This window comes from Hemitrygon akajei, chromosome 8, assembly GCF_048418815.1.
Source record: "Hemitrygon akajei chromosome 8, sHemAka1.3, whole genome shotgun sequence".
NCBI classification, from domain to species: domain Eukaryota; kingdom Metazoa; phylum Chordata; class Chondrichthyes; order Myliobatiformes; family Dasyatidae; genus Hemitrygon; species Hemitrygon akajei.
In genome coordinates, this window is record NC_133131.1 from 164,371,885 (window position 1) to 164,399,729 (window position 27,845).

The 27,845-nt window shown below is 45.5% G+C and overlaps 1 protein-coding gene across 4 annotated transcripts in view; it reads right to left on the minus strand.

The window, feature by feature from the left end:
* scn5lab (sodium channel, voltage gated, type V-like, alpha b) overlaps positions 1-27,845 on the minus strand; it is a 583,358-nt gene that overhangs the window by 321,170 nt on the left and 234,343 nt on the right. For all 4 annotated transcript variants that reach the window (XM_073054976.1, XM_073054978.1, XM_073054975.1 and 1 more), the window contains one exon: positions 3,821-4,143. In XM_073054976.1, coding sequence (XP_072911077.1) covers positions 3,821-4,084 — 264 coding nt within the window. In that variant the 5' untranslated portion in view covers positions 4,085-4,143. The remainder of the gene's footprint in view (positions 1-3,820; positions 4,144-27,845) is intronic.

The following is a 27,845-nucleotide window of genomic DNA, read 5'->3' on the forward strand; positions in this document are numbered from 1 at the left end:
AGCTCAGCAGTTCAGGCAACATCTACGGAGAGGAATAAAGAGTCACCGTTTCAGGCGGAGACCCTTCATCGGGACTGGAAAGGAAAGGGAGAAGAATACAGAATATGAAGATGGCGGGTGGGGAGGGGAAGGAGTATGAGGTGACAGGTGAGGCAAGAAGGTGGGGTAAAGTGAGAAACGGAGGTGATAGGTAGAAGGAGTAAAAGGAGTAAAGAAGGTGGAAGAAGAAATCTGATAGGAGAGGACAGACAATGGGAAAAAGGTAAGGAGGAGGGGCACCAGAGGGAGGTGATGGGTAGGTGAGGAGAAGAGAAGGGATAAGATGGGAGCCAGAATGGGGAACGGAAAAGGAGAGAAGGGGGAGAAATTATCGGAAGTTCAAGAAATTGATGATCTTGAAGTCAGGCTGGAGGCTATCTGGATGGAATATGATGTGTTGCTCCCTCATCGTGGCGGTAGGGGATGCCGTGAGCTGACAAGGGAATGGGGGAGTGGAATTAAAATGGCCGGCCACTGGGAAATCTGCCTGTTGTGGACAGAGCAAAGCTGCTCGACAAAGCAGTGTCCCAATCTACATCGGGTCTCGTTGGTGTAGAGGAGGCTCTGTCATACTGTTTGACATTGTCATGCTAAGGGACATTAAAATATGAAACGATAGTGTAAGAGATTTGTTTGGAACTGTTAGAAACGGCACAAGACTGTTACTACATGAAATATTGAGTGCTACGGGTTCTGCCTGTTCAGTCTGTACTGCAAAGACATCAGCTCAAACCGAACGCAGCATCTTGGAATCATTGCATCTATTTTACGTTTGAATGGAGCCACCCCATCAGTCCCATCCCCCTCAGCCCTCAGCCATTCACACAAGCCCTGTTGTGCCTGGTTCCACCAGCCTGACAAACGACGCAAGGCTGCGGAAGTGAGGCAGCTGGTGCGGGGGAGTCCAAACCCAGGGCTGCAGATCTGAAGCCCATTAGAGAACGGCCAAACCTGGATGCAGGGCCGCCTACTCCTTCTTCCAAACCTTGGCATCTGTCTCGGCCCAAGATAACTAAGATCTGCAAATCACCAAACACACAGATGAGAAATAAAGCTAATCTAATCTTTAATCTGGAGGTGGTGGAACCTGGAGGCCCAGAGTAACTCATTGAGGTTAGGAGCCCAAACTGGAAGGTGATAAGTGAAGCCAGGTGAGGTGGAAAGTGGGTGGGTTTGTGGGGGGGGGGGGGGGGCGGGGGACGTTGGAGCAGAGGAAATGTCAACACTGCAGATCAAGACCTGATGAGCTCTTCCAGCAATTCTGCTTATTTGCTCTGAATGGAGATGATCGGCCCACCTGCAGACTCTGCTGTGGTAGGTAGCTGCGGCTGCCTACCTGTGCACTATCCCACTGAAGGCACCAGAGGAGTAATCCTGCTTTTATCAGAAGACTTTGTTCTAGTTTCAGCAGTGAGTTCAGTCTTCAGAGACTCTCACAATCCATGCAGAATACACTCAGTGGCCACTTTATTAGGCACACCTGCGCATCCGCTCATTAATACAAGTATCTAATCAGATAACTGCGTGGCAGCAACTCAATGCATAAAAGCATGCAGACATGGTCAAGAGGTCCAGTTGTTGTTCAGAGCAAACATCAGAATGGGGAAGAACCATGATCTAAGTCACTTTGACCATGTTAGTGCCAGGTGGGATGGTTTGAGTATCTCTGAAACTGCTGACCTCCTGGGATTTTCATGCTCAACACTCACAGGAGTTTCCAACATGGGGTTCGTGGACCCCTCAGTTAATGGTAAGAGCCCATGACATAAAAAGTTGGGAACCCGTGCTCTACATTTTACAGAGAATGGTGCAAGATAACAAAAAAATCCAGTAAGTGGCAGTTCTGTGGGCAAAAAAAAAACACCTTGTTAATGAAAGATATCAGAGGAGAATGGCCAGACTGTTTAAAGCTGACAGGAAGGTTACAAGTGAGGTGTGCAGAGGAGCATCTCTGAACGCATAACATGTCAAACCTTGAAGTGGATGGGTTACAGCAGCAGAAGACCACGAACATACACTCAGTGGCCACGTTGTTAGGTAGAGGAGGATCCTAATAAAGTGACCACTGAGTGCAGATTCTGCTGTAGAATGAACTGATATAAAATAAAGTCTGCTTTAAAAAGTCAATGCTGGGTCCAGTTCAAGCTCCATCTTCAGAATCTTCTCCATTTCACCCAAAATATCACTCCAGTATGCCTGAAGTTTGGGACAAGTCCAAAAGCAGTGGGTGAAAGTTCCAGTATTTACTTTACATTTAGAACACATTGGAGAAACCCTCATCTTAAATTTCGAGTGACCATCTGGAGTCAGGTGGGCTCTATGCAGAATTCTGAGTCGCAATGCTTTAGTTCTATTACAAACTGAAATCTTCTTTGCATTATTACAGATGTCTTCCCATGTTTCAGCTGTAATTTCAACTCCCAGCTCACCCTCCCAGACCCTTCCCAGCTGCTCAGCCTCTCCACAAGAACATTCCCTCAGGATGCTGTAAAAAGTACTAATGGAGGCTTCACCCTTAGAAGAAAACACCCTCTTTTCTATGTCAGAACTATAGAAATCAGTTAACAATTATGTTTTTTTTCTGTATATAATCTCTTGTCTGAAAGAAACGAAAAAGATCCTTGTTGGGTATGTTAAATTTCTGTACTATTACCCAGTGTCTTTTCTCTTAGGCTTACCCAGCAATCGTATTATTAATGCACATCAGAAAAAACTTTTTAACATCCTGACTTTTTGTGCGAGGAAGAACATTTTACTTTCTTGGATATCCGATAGGGCCCCTGGACTTTTTGGTTGGTGTAAATTAATCATGGAATACATTCCTTTGCGCTTTTTGACATGTATGGTACACTCAGAAACATAAAACATGGCAACCTTTTCTGCAGTATATAGATGTAAACCTGTATGCTATACTAATAAGGGCTTTTGTATAGGAAGCTGTGGTGATGTCTATATTTTGATGGAAGTGTTCTGATACCTGATATCTGTGAGGGGAAGAAATGTAAATGTAAGTGTATCTGGAAATTGAAAGTTTTGTTACGCTGAGCAAAAAAAAATTTTTTTTAAGTCAATGCTATGTTGTAAAACATGCTGATGTAAAGTAGACTGTGTTTGTTACTGTAGCTCTGCTTACTGGAAACTCCACCTGGCCTCGATCTCAGTGACTCAGAGTGGTCTCAATACTCACTGCATTCTCTCTCGATCTCAGTGACTCAGAGTGGTCTCAATACTCACTGCATTCTCTCTCGATCTCAGTGACTCAGAGTGGTCTCAATACTCACTGCATTCTCTCTCGATCTCAGTGACTCAGAGTGGTCTCAATACTCACTGCGTTCTCTCTCAATCTCAGTGACTCAGAGTGGTCTCAATACTCACTGCATTCTCTCTCGATCTCAGTGACTCAGAGTGGTCTCAATACTCACTGCGTTCTCTCTCGATCTCAGTGACTCAGAGTGGTCTCAATACTCACTGCATTCTCTCTTGATCTCAGTGACTCAGAGTGGTCTCAATACTCACTGCATTCTCTCTCGATCTCAGTGACTCAGAGTGGTCTCAATACTCACTGCGTTCTCTCTCAATCTCAGTGACTCAGAGTGGTCTCAATACTCACTGCGTTCTCTCTCGATCTCAGTGACTCAGAGTGGTCTCAATACTCACTGCATTCTCTCTCAATCTCAGTGACTCAGAGTGGTCTCAATACTCACTGCGTTCTCTCTCGATCTCAGTGACTCAGAGTGGTCTCAATACTCACTGCGTTCTCTCTCGTGCTCTGCTTGCCTACCTTCTTGTTGCTGTAGAAGGAGTCCAGGTCCTCCAGAGGCTGACCGATGAGCTTTGGTGGGACGTCGCCGTAGATGACCGGCAGTTGCTTTCCTGCTTCCAAGTCACTGCTGGGAGTGGGCTTTTCCTCCTCACTCTCCTCTTTGTGGCCTTTCCTGTCGCTGACCGCCTGCTCCTCGGCGATCCGCTTCTCGATGGCAGCCAGGGATTCGCGAGTGAACCGACGCAGACAGTGGGGTCCTGAGGGTACGAACAGGAGCGCCATCTTTTCATCCTGCACCTTCTTGACGAGTCTTTACTCCTCAGCGATGGAAATGATGGGGGCTGCAGGAAAACAGAAGCCAGGCAGAGTGGTTAACATGGTCCAGATTGAGAACGGGCGTTTTGAACCACAGAGTCCACATGCCTGGTTATTTGATTGTGAACCTCACCCACACCACCCATCCATCACTGAGTAGACGGCTCGATCCTGTGAATTTTAAACACAGGAGATTCCACAGTAACACACACACACACACACAATATTCGACAGGGTCCGGCAGTGTTTCTTATGTGTTACACTATGAATTTCCCTGTTTAAAAGAAAAATAAAAGTTCCACTTAAATTTCTAATCAAAGTGCATATATGTCATCATATACTACCTTGACTTCCTTTTTCATGCAGGCACCAACAGGAAAATAAAGAAATACAACAATTTATGGAACAGAATATATTAACTGGGTGAAGATCCATCTCTACCAAAGGAGGTGTAAGGTGCTCTTTCCCTCTGCCAGCCTGCAGGTCACCTTTGGGCAAGGTGTAGCACCTGCTTAGCCCCCCCACCCCCCAAGATCACGGTCATGCAAAGCCATGGGAGCAGGTGGTGGATGGTCGTACAAACAGCTGGTGCACATCAGAAATCCTGGTTATGCAACCACTGACGCCAGGCAGACAATCTCTGAAGAGTGTTGATAATGGCCGGGGTCACCCGTCTCATAAAGACACTGCCCAGATGAAGGTAATGGCAAAGCACTTTGCAGAAAAAATTGCCAGGATCAATCATGGTCAAAGACCATGATCGCCCACGTCATATGACGCGGCACATAATGATGATGTCATACGACACGGCACATAATGATGATAGATAAACAAAGACTGTCACACAAGCAATGTGTAAAATAGGACAAACTGAGCACATAATAAACAATTATACTGCGAATATCAGCTCTAGAGGGGACATGAGTTACAAAGAATCCTTGAAAGTGAGTCTGTAGGTCGTAGAATCACAAGAAGTGGGAACTGAGCACAGACCTCAAGCTTGTTAATAAGATTGTAGCTGATCTAAGCATAACACCATATAGGAGCAGAATCAGGCCATTCAGCCCATCGAGTCTACTCTGCTATTCCATCATGGCTGATTTCTTTTCAACCCCATTCTCTCATCTTCGCCCTGTGACCATTATTCCCCTTACTAATTAAAATGTATCAAACTCTGCCTTAAACACACCCAATGACTTGGCCTCCACAGCTCCCTTGACAACGAAATCCATAGATTCACCACCCTCCGGCAGAAGAAATTTCCCCTCATCTCAGTTCATCCCTTTATCCTGAGGCTGTGCTGTCAGATTCTAATGGAAACATCCTCTCCATGTCCACTGTATCCAGGCCTTTCAGTAGTTCGCTTTAAAATCCGTCCAGTCGAAGTCCAGAGACATCAAATACTCCTCACATATGATAAGCCTTTCAATCATGGGTTCATTCCTCTCGAAATAAATCCTAACATCGCATTTGCCTTCCTCACCACAGAGACAACCTGCAAGTTAAGCTCCACGGTTCCTTTGCACCTCAGATTTTTGACTTTTTTTCCTCTCCATTGAGGAAATAGTCTCTGCTTTTATTTCTGTTACTGAAGTGCATGACCCTACACTTCCCAACACTGTATTCCATCAGCCACTTCTTTGCCTGTTCTCACAATCTGTCTAAGTCCATCTGTAGCCCCTCTGCCTACTCAGCATTACCTGACTCCTCCCCAAACCCCACCTATCTTCGTATTGTCCACAGACTTGGCCACAAAGCTATCAATTCCATCATCCAAATCATTGGCATACAATGGAAAAGGAAGGAGTCCCAACATAGAACCCTGTGAAACACCATGAGTCACTCCCTTTATTCCCACTCTTTGCCTCCTGCCAATCAGCCAATGCTAGTATCTTTCCTGTCATTCCTGTAATAGAGCTCTTAAAGATAGCGGAGTCAAGGGATATGGGGAGAAGGCAGGAACGGGGAACTGATTGTGGATGATCAGCCATGATCACATTGAATGGCGGTGCTGGTTCAAAGGGCCGAATGGCCTACACCTGCACCTATTGTCTCTTGTCTATTAATGTCTATTGACTTCCTCTGGACCCTCTCCAGGAGCAGCATGCTCTTCCTTAGATACAATGCTCAAATTGCTCACAATATTCCAAGCGCAGAGTGGCAAATGCTTTATAAGGCCCCAGTGATTCATATTTGCCTTTGTGTTCTAGTCTTCTCAAAATAAATGACTACCAACTCAACCTGCTGCATCACGGCCTGGAATGGAAAACCAATGGTTTTGGATGGAAAATCTTACAAAAAGTAGTGGATACAGCCCGGCCCAGTTCATCAAAGGAAAAGCCCTCCCCACCACTGAGCACATCTACAAGGAGTGCTGTCGCAGGAAAGCAGCATTCATCATCAGGGACTCCCACCACCCAGGCCATGCTCTCTTCTTGCTGCTGCCATCGGGCAGGAGGTACAGGACTCTCAGGTCCCACACCCCAAGGTTCAGGAAAAGTTACTACCCTTTAATCATCAGGCTCTTGAACCAGAGGGGATAGCTTCACTCACTCCAATACTTAACTGTCCCCACAACCTATGGACACACTTTCAAGAACTCTTCAACTCATGTTCCCAATATTTATTCCTTATTTATTTATCATTCTTTTAGTAATTGCATAGCTGGTTGTCTTTTGCACATCGGTTGCTTCTCCATCTTTGTTTTGTGCAGTTTTTCATTGATCCTATTGTGTTTCTTTGCATTTATTGGAGCGCCCACAAGTGAATGAATCTCAGGGTTGTAAATGGTGACATATATGTACTCTGATAATAAATTTACTTTGAACTCTGAAACTTCTTAAAAGTTCAAAATTTAGTTTCATTTCCCTCTCACTGCCTGTAACCCTTGACTTCTCTATAATCCGCAACCTCTCTAACTCAGCTTTGGATACGTTCAGTGGCTCAGCCTTCACAAGTTCCCAGGGTAGAAAATGCCAAAGATTTATATCCTGCTGAGAGAAAAATTCCTCTCATCTGCATCTTAAAAGGCAACCTCATATTCTGAAACGATGCCCATTGGTTTTATAATCTCTCAGGAGGAAGGTTGTTAACCCTCCTTGACCATTCATAATTGATCAAATCTCTTAAAAGGTTTAGAGTAACTCAGCAAGGATACACTTCAAAAATGTTATGTTGAAGTAGCTAAGACATTAGTGAGGCCAAATTTGGAGTCCTGTGTTCCATTCTGGTCGCCTACTTACAGGAACAATATCAGTAAGACTGAAATAGTGCAAGGAAAATTTACAAGGATGTTGCCAGCTTGAGGATCTGCGGTGTAGGGAAAGGATTAACAGGTTAGGACTTTCTTCCCCCGGGGGGTAGGAGAAAGAGGGGAGATTTGACAGAGATACGCTATATTATGAGGGGTACAGATGGGGTTAATGCAAACAGGCTTTTTCCATTGAGATTGGGTGAGATTAGAACTAGAGGTCATGGGTTAATGGGGAGCTTGATGGGGAACATCTTCACTCAGAAAGTGGTGAGAGTGTGGAATAAGCTGCCGACGGAAGTGGTGGATGTGGGTTCAGTAATAACAGTTTGGACAGAAGGAGTATGGAGGGCTATGGTGTAGGTGTGGATCGATGGGACTAGACATAATAATAGTTCAACATGGACCAGATGGGCCAAAGGGTCTTTTTCTGTTATATGTCTCTATACCATTGTCCCTAACTTGACTTCCTTCTTGGAGACATTGCCCCAAACTTTTATGGCCTAACTTGAGTCCAACTCTTGTTGTCCAACTTGTTCACTTTATTGTTGTGTATGGTGCTCCTACCACCCAGAGGCAGGCAAACCACAAGTGTTGTCAAAATTTGTAGCCTGAACAGGGTGAAGACAATGTCAAAGTAAAGTACATATGCCACCGTATACTATCTTGAGATTCATTCTCTTGCAGGCATTTACAGGAATTAAAAAAAATACAATAGGATTTATGGAAAACTATACATTGGCAAATACTGAGAAACAACCAATGTGAAAAAGAAGACAAATTGTGCAAATAAAAATGAACAATACTGAGAACATGAGTTGAGTTCTTGTAGGTGAGTCTGTCATTTCTAGATCCCAAAATTGATTTACCACTCAATAATATTGTGACTGATCTAAGCCAAAGACCACAATGGAGCAGAATTAGACCATTTTGCCATTCAAATTTTCTCTGCTATTCCATCATGGGTGGTTTCCTTTCATCCCTGTTCTCCCTCCTTAACCCCCTTACCGATCAAGAACCTCTCAATCTCTGCCTTAAATACACCCAGTGACTGGGCCTCCACAGCCCTCTTGACAATGAGTTGCACAGATTCATCACCCTCTGGCTGAAGAAACTCACTGTAAACTACTGTGATTTTCATTTTGTGCAGGCATTTACAGCAAAATAAAGAAATACAATAGAATTTACGGGAAAAAAAAACTATACATAACCAAAGACTGACGAACAACCAATGTGCAAAATATGCAAAAGCCTGGCCACATTGTTAGAGAGGTTAAAAGGCCTGAGCAAGAACAGGCGCAAGCTCTAAGTAAGTTCCTAGTAAGTTTTTTATTTCTCTTTCTTTGTAAGTACATAGACAGTGACTGAGAATGGGTCCAGGGCTAGTGGTAACTTCTTTGTGTGAGATGTGGGAGCTTTGGGAGACCTCCAGGCTCCCTGATAACCACATCTGGACGAAGGTCAGTGAGCTGCAGCTCTTTAGAGACCATGTTGAGAAACTAGACCTTTGGTTCGTACACCAGAATGGGGAGGCGATAGATAGGAGCTACAGGGTGCTAGTCACCCTTAAGTTGCAGGGGGCAGATACCTGAGTGACCGTTAGGAAAGGGAACGGGATTAGGGATACCACTTTGGAATCTGCTGGGGTGGTGGGGGGGAATAACCTAATAGGGGGAAGCCACAGCGAGCTGGTCTCTGTCACTGAGTCTGGCCCTGTGGTTCGGTAGGAAAGGGAGAGAAGTGGACTGCAGTAGTGATAGTGAATTCAATAGTCAGAGGAGTAGGCACACAAGGTTCTCTGGAGGTGAAAGAAACAGCTAGACCGTATGTTGATGATGTCTCAGATCAGATCCACAGGGTACTGAAGGGGGAGGTTGGACAGCTGGAAGTCGTGGTACATATTGGCACCAACGACATGGATAGGAAAAGGGAACAAGTCCTGAGGAGAGAATACAGGGTGTTAGGCAGAGAGCCGGAAAGCCAAACCTCCGGGATAGTGATCTCTGGACTGCTGTCCGTGCCTCGCACCAGCGTAGGATGATTTAGCAGATGAGTGTATGGCTGAGCTGTTTCGGAGGGTTCAGGGGGATGGGAACCAGAGTGATGGGGCTGAGGACGGGGCAGTCGGTATAGAAGTAGATGCAGTGTGTAGAGAGACTGTGGGACTGGAGGAGTTATATTTGAATGCGCACAGTGTATAGAATAAGGTAGGTGAGCTTGTAGCACGGTTAGAGATTGGCAGGTGTGTTTCATGGCTGAAAGAAGATTATTTGCTGGGAGCTTAACATCCAAGGATACACCTTGTGTCGAAAGGACACGCAGGAAGGGAGAGGGGGGGTGGGGTGGCTCTGTTGTTAAAAATTGAAATCAAATCCTTAGAAAGAGGTGACATAGGATCAGAAAATGTAGAATCTGTGTGAATAGAGTTAGAAACTGCAACAGTCAGAAGGCCCTGATGGGAATTATACACAGGCTGCTGAACAGTCACCAGGAAGACAGAAAAGGAGTGTACTAAGGACAAACTCACGACAGTCGTGGAAGATGTCATTATGCAGGTAGATTGGGAAAAATCATCTTGGAGTATTGCAAGCCGATTTCGGCGCTGGTCTAAGAAATGATGTGCTGTCATCGGAGGGGGTTCAGAGGAGGACCACGAGAATGATTCCAGGAATGAAGGGGTTAATATCTGAGAAGCATCTGATGGCTCTGGACCTGTACTCACTGGAGTTTAGAAGAGTGAGGGGGGGAGGGAATCTCATTCAAACCTATTGAATATTGAAAGGCCTAGATAGAGTGAATGTGGAGAGAGTTTCCTATAGTAGGGGGAGTCTAGGACAGGAGGGCACAGCCTCAGAGTAGAGAGAGATCCATTTAGGACGGAGGTGAGGAGGAATTTAGGAACTTCTTCATCCGGGGGATTGTCAATCTGTGGAATTCATTGCCACAGGCATCTGTACAAGTCATCAGATGTATTTAAAGTGGAGGTTGATAGATTCTTGCTTAATCAAGGTGTCAAATGTTACAGGGAGAAGACAGAAGAAAGGGGTTTAGAGGGATACTAAATCAGCCATGATGGAATGGCAGGGAAGACTTGATGGGCCAAATGGCCTGATTCTACTCCAATGTCTATGGTTTTGTGATAAAAGACAAATCAAGCAAATAATAAAATATAAATAAATAATACTGAGGACACGAGTTGTAAAGTCCTTGAAAGTGGGTCTGCAGGTTGTGAAATCAGTTCAGATTAGAACGGAATACTGTGTGTCACTGTCCATTGCTACTGCCACTCAGACAAAAAGGGATCAGCAGGCATTTATCCCTGTCAAATATAAATGATGCTTATTGAATTTATTGAGGATATTGTACAGGAAATCCGGAGATTAACGACGGAAATGCTACCGAGTAAGAATACTGCAGCATAGTGGAGCTACAGTTACTGTATCTCTTTGGCAAGTCAAGTCACTTTTATTGTCATTTCGACCATAGCTGCTATGTACCGTACATAGTAAAAATGAGACAACGTTTTTCAGGACCATGGTTTTACCTGACACAGTACAAAAACTAGACTGAACTACGTAAAAAACAACACAGAGAAAAAATAACACACAACAACTACACTAGACTACAGACCTACCTAGGACTGCATAAAGTGCACAAAAACAGTGCAGGCATTACAATAAATAATAAACAGGACAATAGGGCAAGGTGTCAGTCCAGGGTCTGGGTATTGAAGAGTCTGATGGCTTGGGGGAAGAAACTGTTACATAGTCTGGTCGTGAGAGCGGGAATGCTTTAGTGCCTTTTCCCAGACAGCAGGAGGGAGAAGAGATTGTATGAGGGGTGTGTGGGGTCCTTCATAATGCTGTTTGCTTTGCAGATGCAGCGTGTAGTGTAAATGTCCGTGATGGCAGGAAGAGAGATCCCCGATGATCTTCTCAGCTGACCTCACTATCCGCTGCAGGGTCTTGTGATCCGAGATGGTGCAATTTCCGAACCAGGCAGTGATGCAGCTGCTCAGGATACAACCCCTGTAGAATGTGATGAGGATGGGGGGGGGGGGGGGGGGGTGGGAAATGGACTTTCCTCAGCCTTCGCAAAAAGTAGAGACGCTGCTGGGCTTTCTTTGCTATGGAGCTGGTGTTGAGGGACCAGGTGAGATTCTCCGCCAGGTGAACACCAAGAAATTTGGTGCTCTTAACGATCTCTACCGAGGAGCCGTCGATGTTCAGTGGGCAGCGCCAGTGAACCAGGTTTGATCCTGACCTCCAGTGCTGCCTCCACAGAGTTTTCATGTCCTGCCTGTGAGAGTACAGGCTTGCCACATCCAGGGACATCCATTGTAGGTGGATGGTAAGGAGAATCGTTGGGGAGGGGCAGTTGATGGACATTTGAAAGAGAACAGGTTACAGGTTAAATGAGAGCGAATGGGGCATGATGGGATTGCGCTGTGAGCCAGCATAAGTCCGACGAGCTGAATAGACTCTCATCACTCCGATTAAGGAAATCTGAGTGAACTTGAACCCAAAAGTGAGGCTGTAGGGCAAAGTCCTTTCAGCAGATTTGTCCAAGGGAATGATGTCTGCTAAACTGACCTCAGACAGGGTGGCAGAGAGAGTGAGGGATGAGCAGTGATTCAGAGATGGAGGCGAAGGGATGAATACAGATGAATGCAACCGAGAGAAGTCCCTAAGGAAAGGTAAAGATGACCTTTACTTGACTTCAGAATGACGATAGGTGTTTTACCTTCTGTTTCTGATTTTATTCTGTGTTTCTCAACAGAGCAAACCCCTGTCAAGGGGGGGAAATGGACAATTCCCACTCCTGTTTCAGATGCTTTTCAGTCAACACCATGAAAAACGATCATAAAAGCTTCCCAGCTGACGGAACAGAGTTTGCTTTACAAGAAGTGCGGCAGTGTTAGAGGACTGGAGAGCATTGAGCTTGTGTTACTGGAACAATAATCCAGTGGTTTCAACTCATTATCCAGACACAAGTTTAATTCTCTTCTTGGCAGACAGTTGGGGAATATACATTCAATCAAGCAGATAGATTCAGATTTAAAATATCCTATCAGTAATGTGATAGCATAATTACTGGTCTGAAAAATCTACCTGCCTCAACGAGGAAGGTCAGCGGAGCAGAAGATCGCGGCGTAAGTATGAGACAGTTCCTTGCACACTTTACGAGCCAGTTTTTGAAAAAACAAGTGGGGCCTGTCAGGACTTCTCTGCTGAGCAGAAGGTTGCTCGAGTTAATAGTGACTTAGCAAGGGCAAGTAAAAAGAAGCAAGGTGTATGCAGAGAGGCCATCCTGTGAGTGTGCCAGTGTTAGAGTGATCAGGCTTTGGCTCAACAGGCTTGTGTGAGAATTGTGTGCCGGCTGGAGGCATAACAGGCAGGATAGACAAAGGAGAGTTAGTCGGTGCTGTTTATTTAGATTTTTAGAAAGCCTTAACACGATAAGAGCCCATGGAGTTAGAGAAAAAGTATTAGAATGAATAGAAGATTGACTGACTGGCAGGAGGCAAAGAGTGGGAATAAAGGGGGATTGCCTGATTAGCTAGCAGTGATTAGTGGTGAGCCACGGGGGTCAGTGCTTATTTGTCAATGATGAAAGAATTGATGGCTTAGTGGCCAAGATTGCAGAAAATACAAAGACAGGTGGAGGAGCAGATAGTGTTGAGGAAGCAGGGTGGCTGCAGAAGGAAATGGGCAAAGAAGTGGCAGATGGAATTTAGTGATACATGATCATATACTTTGGCAGATGGAATAGAGACGTAGACTATTTACTAAATGGAAAAAAAATTAAAACCGAGAGGTGCAAAGGGACTTGGGAGTCCTTGTGCAGGATTCCCTAAAGGTAGACTTGCAGATGGAGTTGATGGTAAGGAAAGCAAACGCAATGTTAGAATTCATTTCGAGAGGACACAAATACAAAAGCAAGGATATAAAAGTCTTTATAAGGCATTGGTCGGACAGCACTTGGGAGTATTGTTACCTATTTACGCCCCCTTATCAAAGAAAAAATGTGCTGGAGAAGGCCCGGAGGAGGTTGATCTCAGGAATGAAAGGGTTAACATATGAGGAGTGCTAGACCATAAGACATAGGAGCAGAATTAGGCCATTCAGCCCATTGGGTCTGTTCTGCCATTCCATCATACCTGATACCGGATCCCACTCAACCCCATACACCTGCCTTCTCCCCATATCTATTGATGCCCCGACTGATCAGGAAACAATCAACCTCTGCCTTAAATATACCCATAGACTTGGCCTCCAACACAGTCTGTGTAGAGAATTCCACAGATACACTATTCTCTGGATAAAATAATTCCTCCTTACTTCTGTTCTAAAGGATCGCCCTCTCAATTTCGAGGCTGTGCCCTCTAGTTCTGGACACCCCCACTGTAGGAAACATCCTCTCCACATCCACCCTATCTAGTCTTTTCAACATTCGGTAGGTTTCAATGAGATCCCCTGCATTCTTCTTATTTCCAGTGAGTACAGGCCCAACGCTGCCAAACGCTCCTCATACGTTAACCCCTTCATTCCTGGAATCATCCTCGTGAGCCTCCTCTGGACTCTCTCCAATGACAACATACCCTTTCTGAGATTACGGGGCCCAAAACTGTTGACAATACTCCAAGTGCAGCCTGACTAGTGTCTTATAAAGTCTCAGCATTATTTCCTTGCTTTTAAATTTGACTCTTCTTGAAATTAATGCCAACATTGCACTTGCCTTCTTTACCACAGACTCAACCTGTAAATTAACCTTCTGGGAGTCTTGTGCAAGGACTCCCAAGTCCCTCTGCACCTCTGATGCTTGAACATTTTCCCCATTTAGATAGTAGTCTGCACTATTGTTCCTTTTACCAAAATCATTATCATACATTTCCCAACATCGTACTCCATCGAGTCCTGCTGCAATCACATTGCTTCCTCAGCACTACCTACCCCTCCACCTATCTTTGTATCATCCACAAACTTTGCCAGAAAGCCATCAATTCCATTATCTAAATCATTGACAAACGATGTGAAAAGCAGTGGTCCCAATACTGACCCCTGAGGAACACCACTAGTCACCGGCAGCCAACCTGAAAAGGCCCCTTTTATTCCCACTCGCTGCCTCCTGCCTGTCAGCTATTCCGCTATCCATGCCAGAATCTTTCCTGTAACGTCACAGGATTTTATGTTGTTAAGCAGCCTCATGTGTGGCAGCCTTCTGAAAATCCTAGTAAATGACATCCATTGCCTCTCCTTTGTGCACCATACTTTGATGGCTCTAAGCCTACACTCACTGGAGTTTAGAAGAAAGCGGGGGGGATCTCATTGAAACCTATCAAATATTGGAAAGCCTAGATGGAGTAGATGTGGAGAGGGTGTTTCCTAAGGGGGGAGAGTCTCGGACCAGAGGGCATAGCTTCAGAATAGATGTAAGTCCATTTAGACAGAGATGAGGAGGATTTTCTTCAGCCAGTGGGTCGTGAATCTGTGGAATTCATTGCCACTGACGGCTGTGGAGGCCAAGTTATTGAGTATATTTAAAGTGGAGGTTGATAGATTTTTGCGCAGTCAGGGTGTCAAAGGTTTCGGAGAAAAGGCTGGAGAATGGGGTTGAGATGGATAATAAATCAGCCGTGATGGAATGGCCTAATTCTGCTTCTATGTCCTATATCTTATAATCATAACAAGAGTAAGCAGGATGGTAGTCCAGTCAGTGGAATGCTCCTCCTGTGAGATGTGGGATTTCAGGTTATCTAATGATCTCCTGGATGACTACCTCTGCAGGAAGTTCACTCAACTTCAGCTGCTGACTGACACAGTGAAGGACCTGGATGCACTCAGGGCTATCCAGGAGGCCGAAAACTTCATAGACGAGACTTTTACCGATGTGGTCATTCTCAGAGTGCAGGGTTCAGGCAGTAAATGGGTGACCACCAGGAGAAGTTAGGGAAGTGTAGCAGTCAGCGCAGGGTTCCCCTGTGGCCATCCCCTTGGCAACAAGTACACCCCCTTTGGATACCGGTGGGAGGGATGACCAATCAGGGCACAGCAGCAGCAGCCAGGCCAGCGGGGAATGGCAAAGTACTGGCAAAGCCATAGTGATAGGAGACTCGATAACTAGAGGGACGGACAGGAGATTCTGTGGCCGCGAAAGGGAAGCCAGGGCGGTCTGTTACCTCCCACGGTGTCTCAGAGTGGCTGCAGAATATTCTCAAGAGGGAGGGTGAGTAGCCAGATGTCATGGTGCACATTGGCACCAATGACTTTGGTAGAAAGAGGGGAAGAGGTCCTATGCAGTGAGTAAAGGGCATTAGGGAAAAGGCTGAAGAACAGTGCCTCCAGGGTTGTAATCTCTGGATTACTCCCAGTACCATGTGCCAGTCAGCGCAGGAACAGGATGATAGTACAGGTGAATGAGTGGCTGAGGAACCGGTGCAGGGGGCAGAGTTTCAGGTTTCTAGATCATTGGGATCTCTCTGGGGAAGGTATAACCTGAACAAAAAGGACGGGTTACACCTGAACCTGAAGGGGACCAATATCCTTGCAGGCAGCTTTGCTAGAGATGCTGGAGAGGATTTAAACTAATTTGACTTGGGGAGTGGGAATCAGAGTGATAAGGCAGTTAGTATACAAGAGTGTAGTGAGACTGTGAGGAAGGACAGACAGGTGATGGGGCAAAATTGTAGTCAGTAGGATGAGTTGAAGTGTAACATGGGGGCAAGATAGAAAAGGGTGTTAAATGCAGGACTCAGGCTGTTATATTTGAATGCATGCAGTATACAGAATAAGGCAGATGAATTTGTGGCTCGGTTAGAGATTGGTATGGATACCATTGTGGGCACCACTGAGTTATGAGTGAAAGAAATCATTGTTGGGAGCTTAACATCCAAGGATATACCTTATATTGAAAAGACAGGCAGATAGACAGAGGGTTCTGTTGGTAAAAGAAAAATGCAATCAAATCCTTAAAGGCTCGGCCTCAAAAGCTGCCCACGGCAACAAATTCTACAGATTCACCTCTCTCTGGTTGAAGGAATTCCTCCTCATCACCATTCTAAAAGGATGCCCTCTATTCTGAGGCTGTGTCCTTTGTTCTTGGACTCTCCCGCCATGGGAAACATCCTCTCCACATGCACTCTATCAAGACCTTTCACCATTTGGTAGGTTTCAATGAGGTCACCACTCATTCTTCTGAATTCCAGTGAATACAGCCCCACAGCCATCGAACACTCTTCATATGACAAGCCATTCAATTCTGGAATATTTTTTGTGAACCTCCTTTGAACCTCCCCTCCAGTTTCAGCAATCCTTTCTAAGATAAGGAGCCCAAAGCTGCTCCCAATACTCTCAAGTGAGGCCTCACCAGTGCTTTATAAAGTTTCATCATTACATCCTTGCTTTTATATTCTATAAGGCATTGATCAGACCCCAGTAGGAGTATTATGAGCATTTTGGGCCCCTTATCTAAGAAAGAATGTGCTTAAACTGGAGAGGGTCCAAAGTAGGTTGATGAGAGACATCCTGGGAATAAAAGTGTTAACATCTGAGGAGCGTTTGGTGGCTCTGGGACATACTCATTGGAGTTCAGAAGAATGAGGGGTGTCTCACTGAAACCTATTGAAAATTGAAAGGCCTAGTCAGAGTGGATGTTGAAAGGATGTTTCCTATAGTGTGTGAGTCTAGGACAAGAGGGCACAGCCTCAGAATAGAGGGGCATATAATTAGAACAGAGATGAGAAGGAATTTCTTTATCCAAAGAGTGGTGAATCTGTGGAATTCATTGCCACTGATGCCTGTGGAGGCCAAGTATTTGAGTATATTTAAAGCAGAAGTCGATAGGTTCTTGATTAGTCAGAGCGCCAGAAGGTACGGGGAGAAGACAGGAGAATGGGATTGAGAGGGGGAATGAATCCGCCATGATAGAATGGCAAAGCAGACTTGATGGGCCGAATGGCTTAATACTTCTCATACATGTTATGGTCTGAGGACATCTGTTTCCCTCACCTGACCCTTAACAATGTTGTTGACTTCATTTGCACACTGGTTGTTTAGCAGCCATTATTTATGTACAGATTTTCATAAGTTCTATTGTATTTATTTAACTTTCTGTAATTGCTTGCAAGAAAAAGAATCTCAAGGTAGTATATGGTGATGTGTATGTGGGGGTTGTCCGTTGCATCCAATGATGGCAGGAAACCTGTGTCTGAGAGCTCTTAAAGTTGCTGTGGGGCAGTTCTATTCTCTCTGACTTGCATGTACTTTGATAACAAATTCACTTTGACCTTGACTCTGGTCGAACGTGCCTGTGTTAATATGAACAGGTATTTTTCCCCACACTCATTCACAAAAGAACAGCAAAAGAACTGCAGGAAAGTTTGGATAGGGACATGGATAGTAGGGGTACGGAGGGCTATGGTCGATGGGAGTAGGCCAGGGGTCACCAACCTTTTTTGCACCACGGACCGGTTTAATATTGACAATATTCTTGCAGACCGGCTGACGGTGAGGGATGTTAACCACGACCAGAATATAGGTGATAAGTCAACTACGAGTCACTTATAAGTGGCTAATACACTCAAATTTCGTTTCTAAAAGGGTTTATCTAACAAATTTAATATTAAATACACAGCGCATATATTCCTCGTATGAACATATAAAATCATTGCAAGACACCAATATCGCTGAATCAGTGGGAGCCCTGGGCTTGTTTCCCTGCAACAAGACGGACCTATCGAGGGGTGATGGGAGACAGCGATACTCGAAGGGGGTTCCTTATGTCCAGTCTATTCCGCAATTTAGTTTTTGTGGCTCTCAGCACTTGCTTCTGTCCCGCTTGCTCACGTTTTTTCCGCTCAAAAAACTCATTGGGTTTGTCTTTAAGTGCAGGGTGCTTGGACTTAAAGCGCCGAAGCAGTTTTCATTGCCTCATTAGACAGCCTCCGGGCCCGAACTCCAGCCTCCCGCCCACCCACCGCCAGACGCCTTGGCCAGGTGCGGCTGGTCGTGGGTGGGGTGAGAGGACAAGGTCAGGGCCGGAGGTCTCCGTACCGGGGCCGCGGCAGTCACAGTCCAGAGTGAGCGCCTGCCCCTCCCCCCCCTCCCCCCCCAGGATCTATCGGCCGACAAAAGTTTGGCTCGAAGGATGACTTTCAGTAGATCGCAGCGAGGTAGCTTTTAGAGGCGGCACCCAGCTGTCCAAACCAGTAGCAACGGCACTTCTCGCCAGCCACGCAGGACGGCCAGTTACCCGAGGCCAACCAGTGATCCCTGGTGTGAGGGTGTCACTGCGTTTAGGCGACTGATGACCTCGCGTGGGTAATGACCTCGTATGCGTTCAAGTTCAACAGTGGGCGTGACAGGGAATGAGTTAAGGTGCATATCGTTTCATACTGGCAAATCATATTGTTTCCTCGCGGCCCGGTGGCACGTGCTTTGCATCCCGGTGGATGGGGACCACTGGAGTATGCAGTTTAAATAGGTTCAGCATGGACTAGCTGGGCCAGAGGGCCTGGGGCTGTGCTCTGTGTGGGAGGGAAGCATCAGATTGATCTTGGAGCAAGTTAAAAGGTCAGTACAATATTGTGGGCCGAAGGGCCTGTACTACGCTGGACTGTTCTATGATCTTAACACTTCAGAATCAGAATGGAGTTTATTATCACCGATTTTTTTGAAATTTGTTATTTTGCAGCAGCAGTAGAGTGCATTACATTAAAAGTTATAAGAATACATAAAAAATAAACAGAGCAAAATAGTGGCGAATGCTACTGGTCCATGGACATGGTCATATTCTACTAATGAGATTATACCCTTAACATGTTTAGGAACCAGACCCTTTTGCATTCATAGCTTCACAGAGTTATACAGCGCAGGATAAAACCCTAAGATCAAATTTCCCCATGCTAGCCCCCTTTCCCATTTTTTCCCATATCCCTACAAATCCTTCCTATCTACGCAGCTGTCCAAACCTCTTTTAAACCGTGTAGTTGTCCCTGCCTCCAGTATTTCCTCTGGCAGCTCATTCCACATATCCACCAGTGTCTGTGCCTCAAAGATTACAAGGAGAAGGCAGGAGAATGAGGTTCAGAGGGATAATAAATTAGCCATGATGGATTGGTGCAGCAGACTCGAAGGGCTGAATGGCCTGATTCTGCTCCTGTGTCTCACGCTCCTCTCTCCCGTAACCTTTGACGCCCTTATTAATCAAGAACCTCCACTTTAAACGTACACAAAATGACTTGGCCTCCACAGCTGACTGTGGCATTGAATTCCACAGGCTCACCACCCTCTCTGATGTGAGCAGTCTGCTGTCAAACCCCAGCTATGCTCTGTAATTCACTGCTTCAGTACAGTGGTGCGATCTCTCGAGTATGCTGTTGTCTATTGGTGGGTCTTCAGATGGCTATGGAGCCCGGTCCAGACAGGGTGGATTCCCTTAACGGAGAACGGTCGTGCGTGACTTTGTTTAACGTGGGGACACTGATGCACCAGTAGTCACCACACGGTCCTTGACAGATCGGGGTCAGGGTCCAGTGGCATGGAGTGGACCCTTCACTGCTGCAGCCTTCCTCCTCCTCCTTTACTGCCATTGTGATGTGTCATCATCTTCTGCCAGCTCCAACAATGAGGTCTCCATTGGTCTCAACCTCCCCCCTAACTTTACCGCCATGGGTGACCCTACCAGGAGCTTAAGCACCAGGGGGCTAAACTCTAAACAGCAACGCTCTCAGGATCTCAAAAACTCAGAGGCCCTTCCACCACGACAAGGTGACAAATCTTGGAGAAGAAATTTCAGTACAATTTGCCATTTAACCTTGGCACAGAATTCTTAAACAGAGATCGATCTGTGTATCCAAAATTCCAGGCAGTGTAAGATAAGATACTGAAGGTGTTGCAGTTTTGTCCGGCTGGAAACTGACATCTATCATATGAACTTTTAAAATAGATGCAATTTCTGGCAGATTATCTGTTTCGTGTTTTGACTATTAATAATGCATTATAATAGATTGTTGCTCAACTGCTAATGATATCGATTACGCTGAGCACCATAAACATTGGAACAAGCTAGGTCGTCCATGTACACGATGTTCCACTTCAGACTCCTTTAACATGACCATGAGGTAATTATATAGCAGAAGTAACAACGTGTGTGGTTTTGCAGTGCAAGTAGAGTTCTGAGAGAGCGGTGAGTTGGGCACTGTTGGTAAATCGGTCTATTATTGTCAAACATACCGAGGCGCAGTGAAAACACTTTTTTTGCATGCCGTCCATGCAGATCGATCATTGTTGTACATCAGTGCGTTGAGATAGTACGAAGGAAAACAGTAAGAGAATGCAGAATAAAGGCAGACAATAAGGCACAAGGCAGTGATGAGATTGAGAAGCCAAGAGTCCATCTGATCGTACCAGGGGACGGTCCAATAGGCTTATAACAACAGAGTACAAGCTGTCCTTGAGCCTGGTGGGACGTGCTCTCAGGCTTTGCTATCTTCTGCCCGATGGGAGAGGGGAGAGGAGAGAGTGGGGTCTTTGATTACGCTGGCCGCTCTACCAAGGCAGCAACAAGTGTAGACACAGTCCATGGAGAGGAGGCTGGCCCCTGTGATGGGCTGGGCCGTGTCCAAACACTCTTCAGTTTCTGGCCGTCGCAGGCAGAGCCATTGCCATACCAAGCTGAGGTACATCTGATAGGATGTTTTCAATAAAAACCGGTGAAAGTCAAGGGCAAAGATGCTGGTGAGCTTTCTTGATTGTGGTCGGACCAGGTCTGGATACTGGTGTTATTTACTCCTGTAACTTAAGCCTTCTAAGAACTTGTAACCATTTACTTTTATTGATTGATTGATTGAGACATAGCAAGGATAGGTCCTTCCAGCCCTTTGAGCTGTGGAGTCCAGCAACTCCTGATTTAATCAGGGCCTAATTATGGGTCAATTGCCAGTGAGCAATTAACCCACCAACCAGTGCATCTTTGGGCTGTGGGAGAAACCGGAGCATCCGGAGGAAACCCACGTGGTCGTGGGGAGGACGTACAAACTCCTTACGGGCAGCAGCAGGAACTGAAACCAGGTCGTCGGTGCTGTAAAGTGTCGTGCTAACCACTACGTTAGCGTGCCGCCTGATACGTGGGGGCTCTTACCAGGTACATTAAGTTACGAATCACCCTTGTGCACTGACATGACTTTGGCCATCGGTTGCCCACAGCGTGCCGTCATTCTCTGTGTCAGAACAATGCTAGGAAACATTGTCCTGAGGTGTGCCTATTGGTGACGGAGCCATCGAGAAGTCCAGGACTGAGAAAGGCCACTGAATCCCTGCTGAATATCTACCACCCGTTTACACTAACACTACTGAATCTCCCCATATTCCCATCAACACCCCAACACCACTGACATATGCACCGAGACCACGGATAGTGGGCAGTTTGCCAACCAACCCACGCACCTTTGTGATGGGAGGGAGAAACCCTAACGGCTCACCATGTGAAAACCACACACAGAGACACAACGAGGGGTCAGGAATGAAGCCGGGATATTCTACCATCCACACAACTGTGATGCCATTTGGTCATTCCCAGAACGTGGCACCCCTCCAGGGAGGGTTACCACCCGGGGAAAGCAGCCGGCTTAGAAGACCCCACCCACTGCAGACATCCTCTCTTCTCCCCTCTCACACTGGCAGAAGACATGAAAGCCTGAAAGCACGTAACACCAGGATCAAGGACATTTTCTATCCCACCGTTAAATGGTTCCATAGTACAATGAAATGGATAATACAATAAATGACTCTTGACCTCACAATCTACCTCGTTATAATCTTGCACCTTATTGGTTACTTGCACTCCATTTCTTCTTTAGCTTTATTCTGTATTCTGTTATTGTTTTACTCTGCTATGCCTCAATACACCTTGTAATAACAATGTATATGAACAGTACGCAAGACAAGATTTTCACTATAAGACCATAAGATATAGGAGCCGAATTAGGCCATTTGGCCCATCGAGTCTGCTCTGCCATTCCATCATGGCTGATCCAATTTTCCTCTCAGCCCCAAACTCCTACATTCTCAGAGCCTGGACTGACACCTTACTGCCCTATTGTCCTGTTTATTATTTATTGTAATGCCTGCACTGTTTTGTGCACTTTATGCAGTCCTGTAGTCTAGTCTAGTTGTTATTTTTTTTCTCTCTGTGTTGTTTTTTACGTAGTTCAGTCTAGTTTTTGTACTGTGTCATGTAACACCATGGTCCTGAAAAACATCTCATTTTTACTATGTACTGTACATAGCAGTTATGGTCGAAATGACAATAAAAGGGACTTGACTTGACTCCTGGTATTCCTACATTTCATAACCAATTAAGGATCTATCAATCTCTGCATTAAATGTACCCAATGACTTGGCCTCCATAGCTGCCTGTGCCAACAAATTCCACAGATTCACCACCCTCTGGCTAAGAAATTCCTCCTCATCTCCATTCCAAAAGGACACCCCTCTATTCTGAGGTTGTGTCCTCTGGTCTTAGACTCTCCCACCATAAACATCCTCTCCACATCCACTCTATCAAGGCCTTTCAACATTTGATAGCTTCCTGTGAGAAATATTTCTATACATTTGACAATAATAAACCAATACCAATATGATGGCTTTTCATGTTAAAGAGACACATTGGGCCGGCTGAAATCTCCAGATAACTTACCTCATTATTCACACATCTTGGAAAATTTCTCTATCTCACTGAAGCTCGTACACGGCCTAGAGTACAACAGCATGGCCGCTCCTTTATTTCCCTTAGTTCTTTCATCCTCTGTTTCCCATGGATACAGCTGTGACGATGCCAGTGTTTGTTGTCTGCCTTTGACTCTCACAGCATGATCGGCACCACCACACAGTTCCGACGACCTCGGTTCGATCCTGACCTCGGCTGAACGACCACGTGAGTTTCCTCAGGGAGGGGCTCCGATTTCCTCTCCCCACTCCCCCCCTTTTCCCAGTATCCCCCAAAAAAGTTCTGTCAGGATAACCGTTCGCTGTAAGTTATCCCTGCATAGGTACGTGCTGAGGGATGGCAGGAGAGTTGATGGGCATGTGAGAGAGAACAGGGCTCTGGGGATGATGGGATTGCTCTATTGGACTCTGGCACAGGCCCAACAGGCTGAATGTCCTTCTGCTGCTCTACACTAAGTAACTGGGGAGGCATTCAAGAATGACAATTGTTGATGGGTCTTAAGAGCCAGACCTTGAAAGGGCGGCAGCCTTCCTGTCCTGAAAGGCATTAGTGAACCAGAGGGGTTTTTACAACACTCTGCTAATTTCATGGTTACTCGTCCCAAGACGAGCTTGAGTTCCAGATTGATTTAATTACTTGAATTTGAATACCCAAGCTGCCATGGTTGGAGTTAAACTCGTATCTCTGGTGCATCAACCCACGAACTCTTCCTCGCTAATTTCCCTCCCGGCACTTCTCCCTGCAAGCGGTCAAAGTGCTGCACCTGCCCATTCTCCTCCCCCCTCACCGGCATTCAGAGCCCCGGGAAGTCCTTCCAGGTGAGGCAACGCTTCACCTGTGAATCCACTGGGGTTGTCTATTGTCTCCGGTGCCCACGATGTGGCCTCCTCTACTTTGATGAGACCCGTCGTAAACTGGGGGCCACTTCATCGAGCACCTCCGTTCTGTCAACCAGAAGTGGGACTTCCCAGTGGCCATACATCTTAATTCTGATTTCCATTCTCATTCTGAAACGTCGGCCCAAGACCTCCTCTTGTGCCACGATGAGGCCACCCTCAGGGTGGAGGAGCAACACCTTATATTCCATCTGGGTAACCCCCAACCTGATGGCATGAATATCGATTTCTCCCTCCAGTAAAAAAAAATTTCTTCCCCCTCCAATCTTCTTCTATTCCCCATTCTGGCCTTTTACCTCTTCTCACCTGCTGATCACCTCCCCCGGGTCCCCTCCTCCTCCTCCTCCTTCCCCTTCTCTTGTGGTCCACTCTCCTCTGCTACCAAATCCCTTCCTCTTCAGCCCTTTACATTTCCCACTTTCCGGAATAAGAAGGTGGGGAAGGGGACGGAGTACAAGCTAGAAGGTGAAAGGTGAAGCCAGGAGAGTAGGGAAGGTGGGTGGGTCAGGGAAGGGGGGATGAAGTGAGTATCTGGCATCTGCAGAATCTCTTGTGTCTTAGACTAATCGCTTCTCATTCTTTCAGTCTTGGTTATGCTTATTTTGTTGTTTATTTCGCATACGTGTAAATTAGGTATAATTTATGTTAATGTACCCTGCTGCAGCTGCATAATGCTAATTTCCGTGGCATTAATACCCTGTGCACAGTACGTACACACAGTGGCCACTTTATTAGTTACACCTGTCCACCTGCTCATTAATGCGAATATCTAATCAGCCAATCATGTGGCAGCCACAATGCACAGAAGCACACAGACACGGTCAAGAGGTTCAGTTGTTGTTCAGACTCAACATCAGAATGGGGAAGAAATGTGATTTGACCATGGAATGATTGTTGGTGCCAGATGGGGTGGTTTGAGTATCTCAGCAACTGCTGATCTCCTGAGATTTTAACGCACAACAGTCTCTAGTGCAGGGTTTCCAACTTTTTTTTTCTGCCATGGACCAATACCATTAAGCAAAAGTCCGTGGACCTCTGACTGGGAACTCCTGCTCTAAATTTTACAGAAAATGGTGCGAGAAACAAAAAAAAAATCTAGTGAACAGCAGTTTTGTGGGCGAAAATGCCTTGTTAATGAAGAGGTTAGAAGAGAATGGCCAGACTGGGTCAAGCTGACAGGAAGGACGGTAACTCAGATAACCACACGTTACAACAGTGGTGTGAAGAAGAGCATCTCCGAACGCACAGCATGTCAAACTTTGAAGTGGATGGGCTACAGAAGCAGAAGACCACGAACATATTCTCCGTGGCCACTTTATTAGGTACAGGAGGTGTCCACTGAGTGTATATGCCTATGAGAACAATAAATTTGAAAACTTGAACTTGTAGATGTTAAAGGTAATGGTGAAAGTGGACAGGAGTGGATAGAGGCTAAGTGGTATCGCAAGAAAATGAGATGGGCTCTGAAACACCTTCGACAATAAGAAGCCTGCTGCTCTGACTCAGAGCGGATATAAAAGGAGCTTTCCTTCAAAATACTGAGATTTGTGTTACTCCAAATTACGGAGGGCCACAATTTTGAAACAAGCATTCTGAAATCAACAGCGGAGAAAGAATTATTATGCAAGAATCATTGTTTTTTTTTAAGACTTAGAACACAATTTTGAGTACATTTCACCCGGATTGCTGGGGCAGAGATTGGAAGTGGTATGTATGAAACAAAAGACAGGGACCGACAGATTTGAAACAGGGAGTCTGAAATCAGCAGACAGAATTATTATGTAGAAATAAATGCTTTTTCTAAATGCAGAACTCAATTTCGAACATTTCATCCAAGGAAGAGATGGGAAGAGGTAGGGATGAGGCAATAGACAGAACTGTAATCCAGACTGAGACTAGTTGGAAAGGGATGTTGGTGTTATGGCCAAAGAGATATCTTGTAAAAATGCCAAGTTTACATGTAAGTCACTTAGCTCATGAAGAATACATACAAGAGAATATTGAAGTCTTGTGTTTATGAATACTTCACATTAGAGGGTCCAGTGAAGTCAATGGAAGAGATGACAAGAGATTTTATTGAAGTGAGCCAGGAAGCGACTCCTTCAAGTCCTGAGGTGGAGACAATGGTAATGACATAGATTCCTCTGAGAAGCTTAAAGAGGGAAACCACAGATGGGCAAATTGGTGAACATGTGAATCCGCCTGTTCAGAAGAGGAAGATGGCGTAGTTAATGTGAACAAATGACATAAGTGATGAAGCGAAGATACATGAGCCACGTAGAAAGAGGGAGCTGAAGTGAACACGTCTTCTCAGTCCTCCATGTGCCTTCATGCTCCTGAACAATTCTGACGTGACTCACAGTGAGTGTAGCTACACCGTGCTCTCTGTGCCACACACACACAGAGCGCTGGAGGCACTCAACAAGCCAGGCAGCGTCTATGGAATAAACAGACGACGCTTCCAGGCAGAGGCCTTTCATCAGGACTGAGAAGGAAGGGGGAAGAAGCCAGAAAAAGGTGAATGGAAGGAGTACAAAGTGGCAGGGTATGGATAGATGGGGGAGAGGGGATGAAGTAAGAAGCTGGGAGGTGATAGGTGGAAGAGGATGAAGGAGAAGGAATTTGATAGGAGAGGAGAGTGGACCATCAAGATTCAAGATTGTTAAATGTCACTTCCATCACACAAGTGTAAAAGAGATCAAAGTAATTGTTCCTACAGATTCGATGTAGCACAAAAAACACAATAAATATGAATACATAAGATGGGAGAAAGGGAAGAAGGAGGGGCACTAGAGGGTGTTGATGTGCAGGGGGTGATAGAGCAACTGGAATGGGGAATGGAAATAGTGACTGACTGATCACTCCCTTCCACAGATCTGCCTGACTTGATCAGCTCCTTTGGCATTTTGTGCGTGTGCTTTGGATTTTGGTTATCTGCAAAATCTCTTGCATTCAGGCTATCTGGACCCTCAGTTTGTCACCTTCATTTCCTTCAAAGTATAAACTAGTAAGCAATACCAAACGTCTTCTGTCTCCAAGCTGACAGCCTATTTGAACCCAGCAACAAAACAGGTTGGGTCTCTGGGCTGTAATGTGCTTATACTGGCAGTTCATGCAGCTGGAACCTCCGATCACCTTGCTGCATCACTCCTTTAGATGCACGGGCAAAGCCAAACACTCTGGGCCAATTGACAAGGCCACCTAACCCAACTCCCAAAGAAGCAAAGCTATTATTGTGACCTCCAGCTATTTCCATTCAAGTCCCAATAATCTCCCAGAACCTCACTAGTAAAGGCAAAGGAAAACTTGGCACTATGGAAAGGTGTACAGGAAGTATTACAGAACATAGTCAAAATCAAAGTACCGGTAAATTTGTTATCAAATTATGTACTTGTCACCATATACAACCCTGATATCTACTCTCTTGCAGGGAAATAAAAAAATCCAATAGAGTTCATGAAAAACTAAAACATAAACAAAGACTGACAAAATGTTCAATTAGAAGACAGATTGTGCAATATATATACACACACACACACACACACACACATAAAATACTGAGTACATGACAGACTCTTTTAAAACGAGTCTGTAGATTGCAGAATCAGTTTGGTGTTGAGGTAAGTGTCATTATCCAACCTGGTTCAGGAGCCTGTTGGTGAAGGATACTGTAATAATTGTTCCTAAACAGGCCCTTCATCCCACAATATCTCAGCCAAATTAAACTGATCCCACCTGCCCATACACTTCCACATCCGTCCCTTTGTTGCCTGTTTATGTATCTGTCTAAATGCCTCTTAAACATTACTATCGTATCTGCTTTCACCACCTTCCCCCAGCAGTGCGTTCCAGGTAT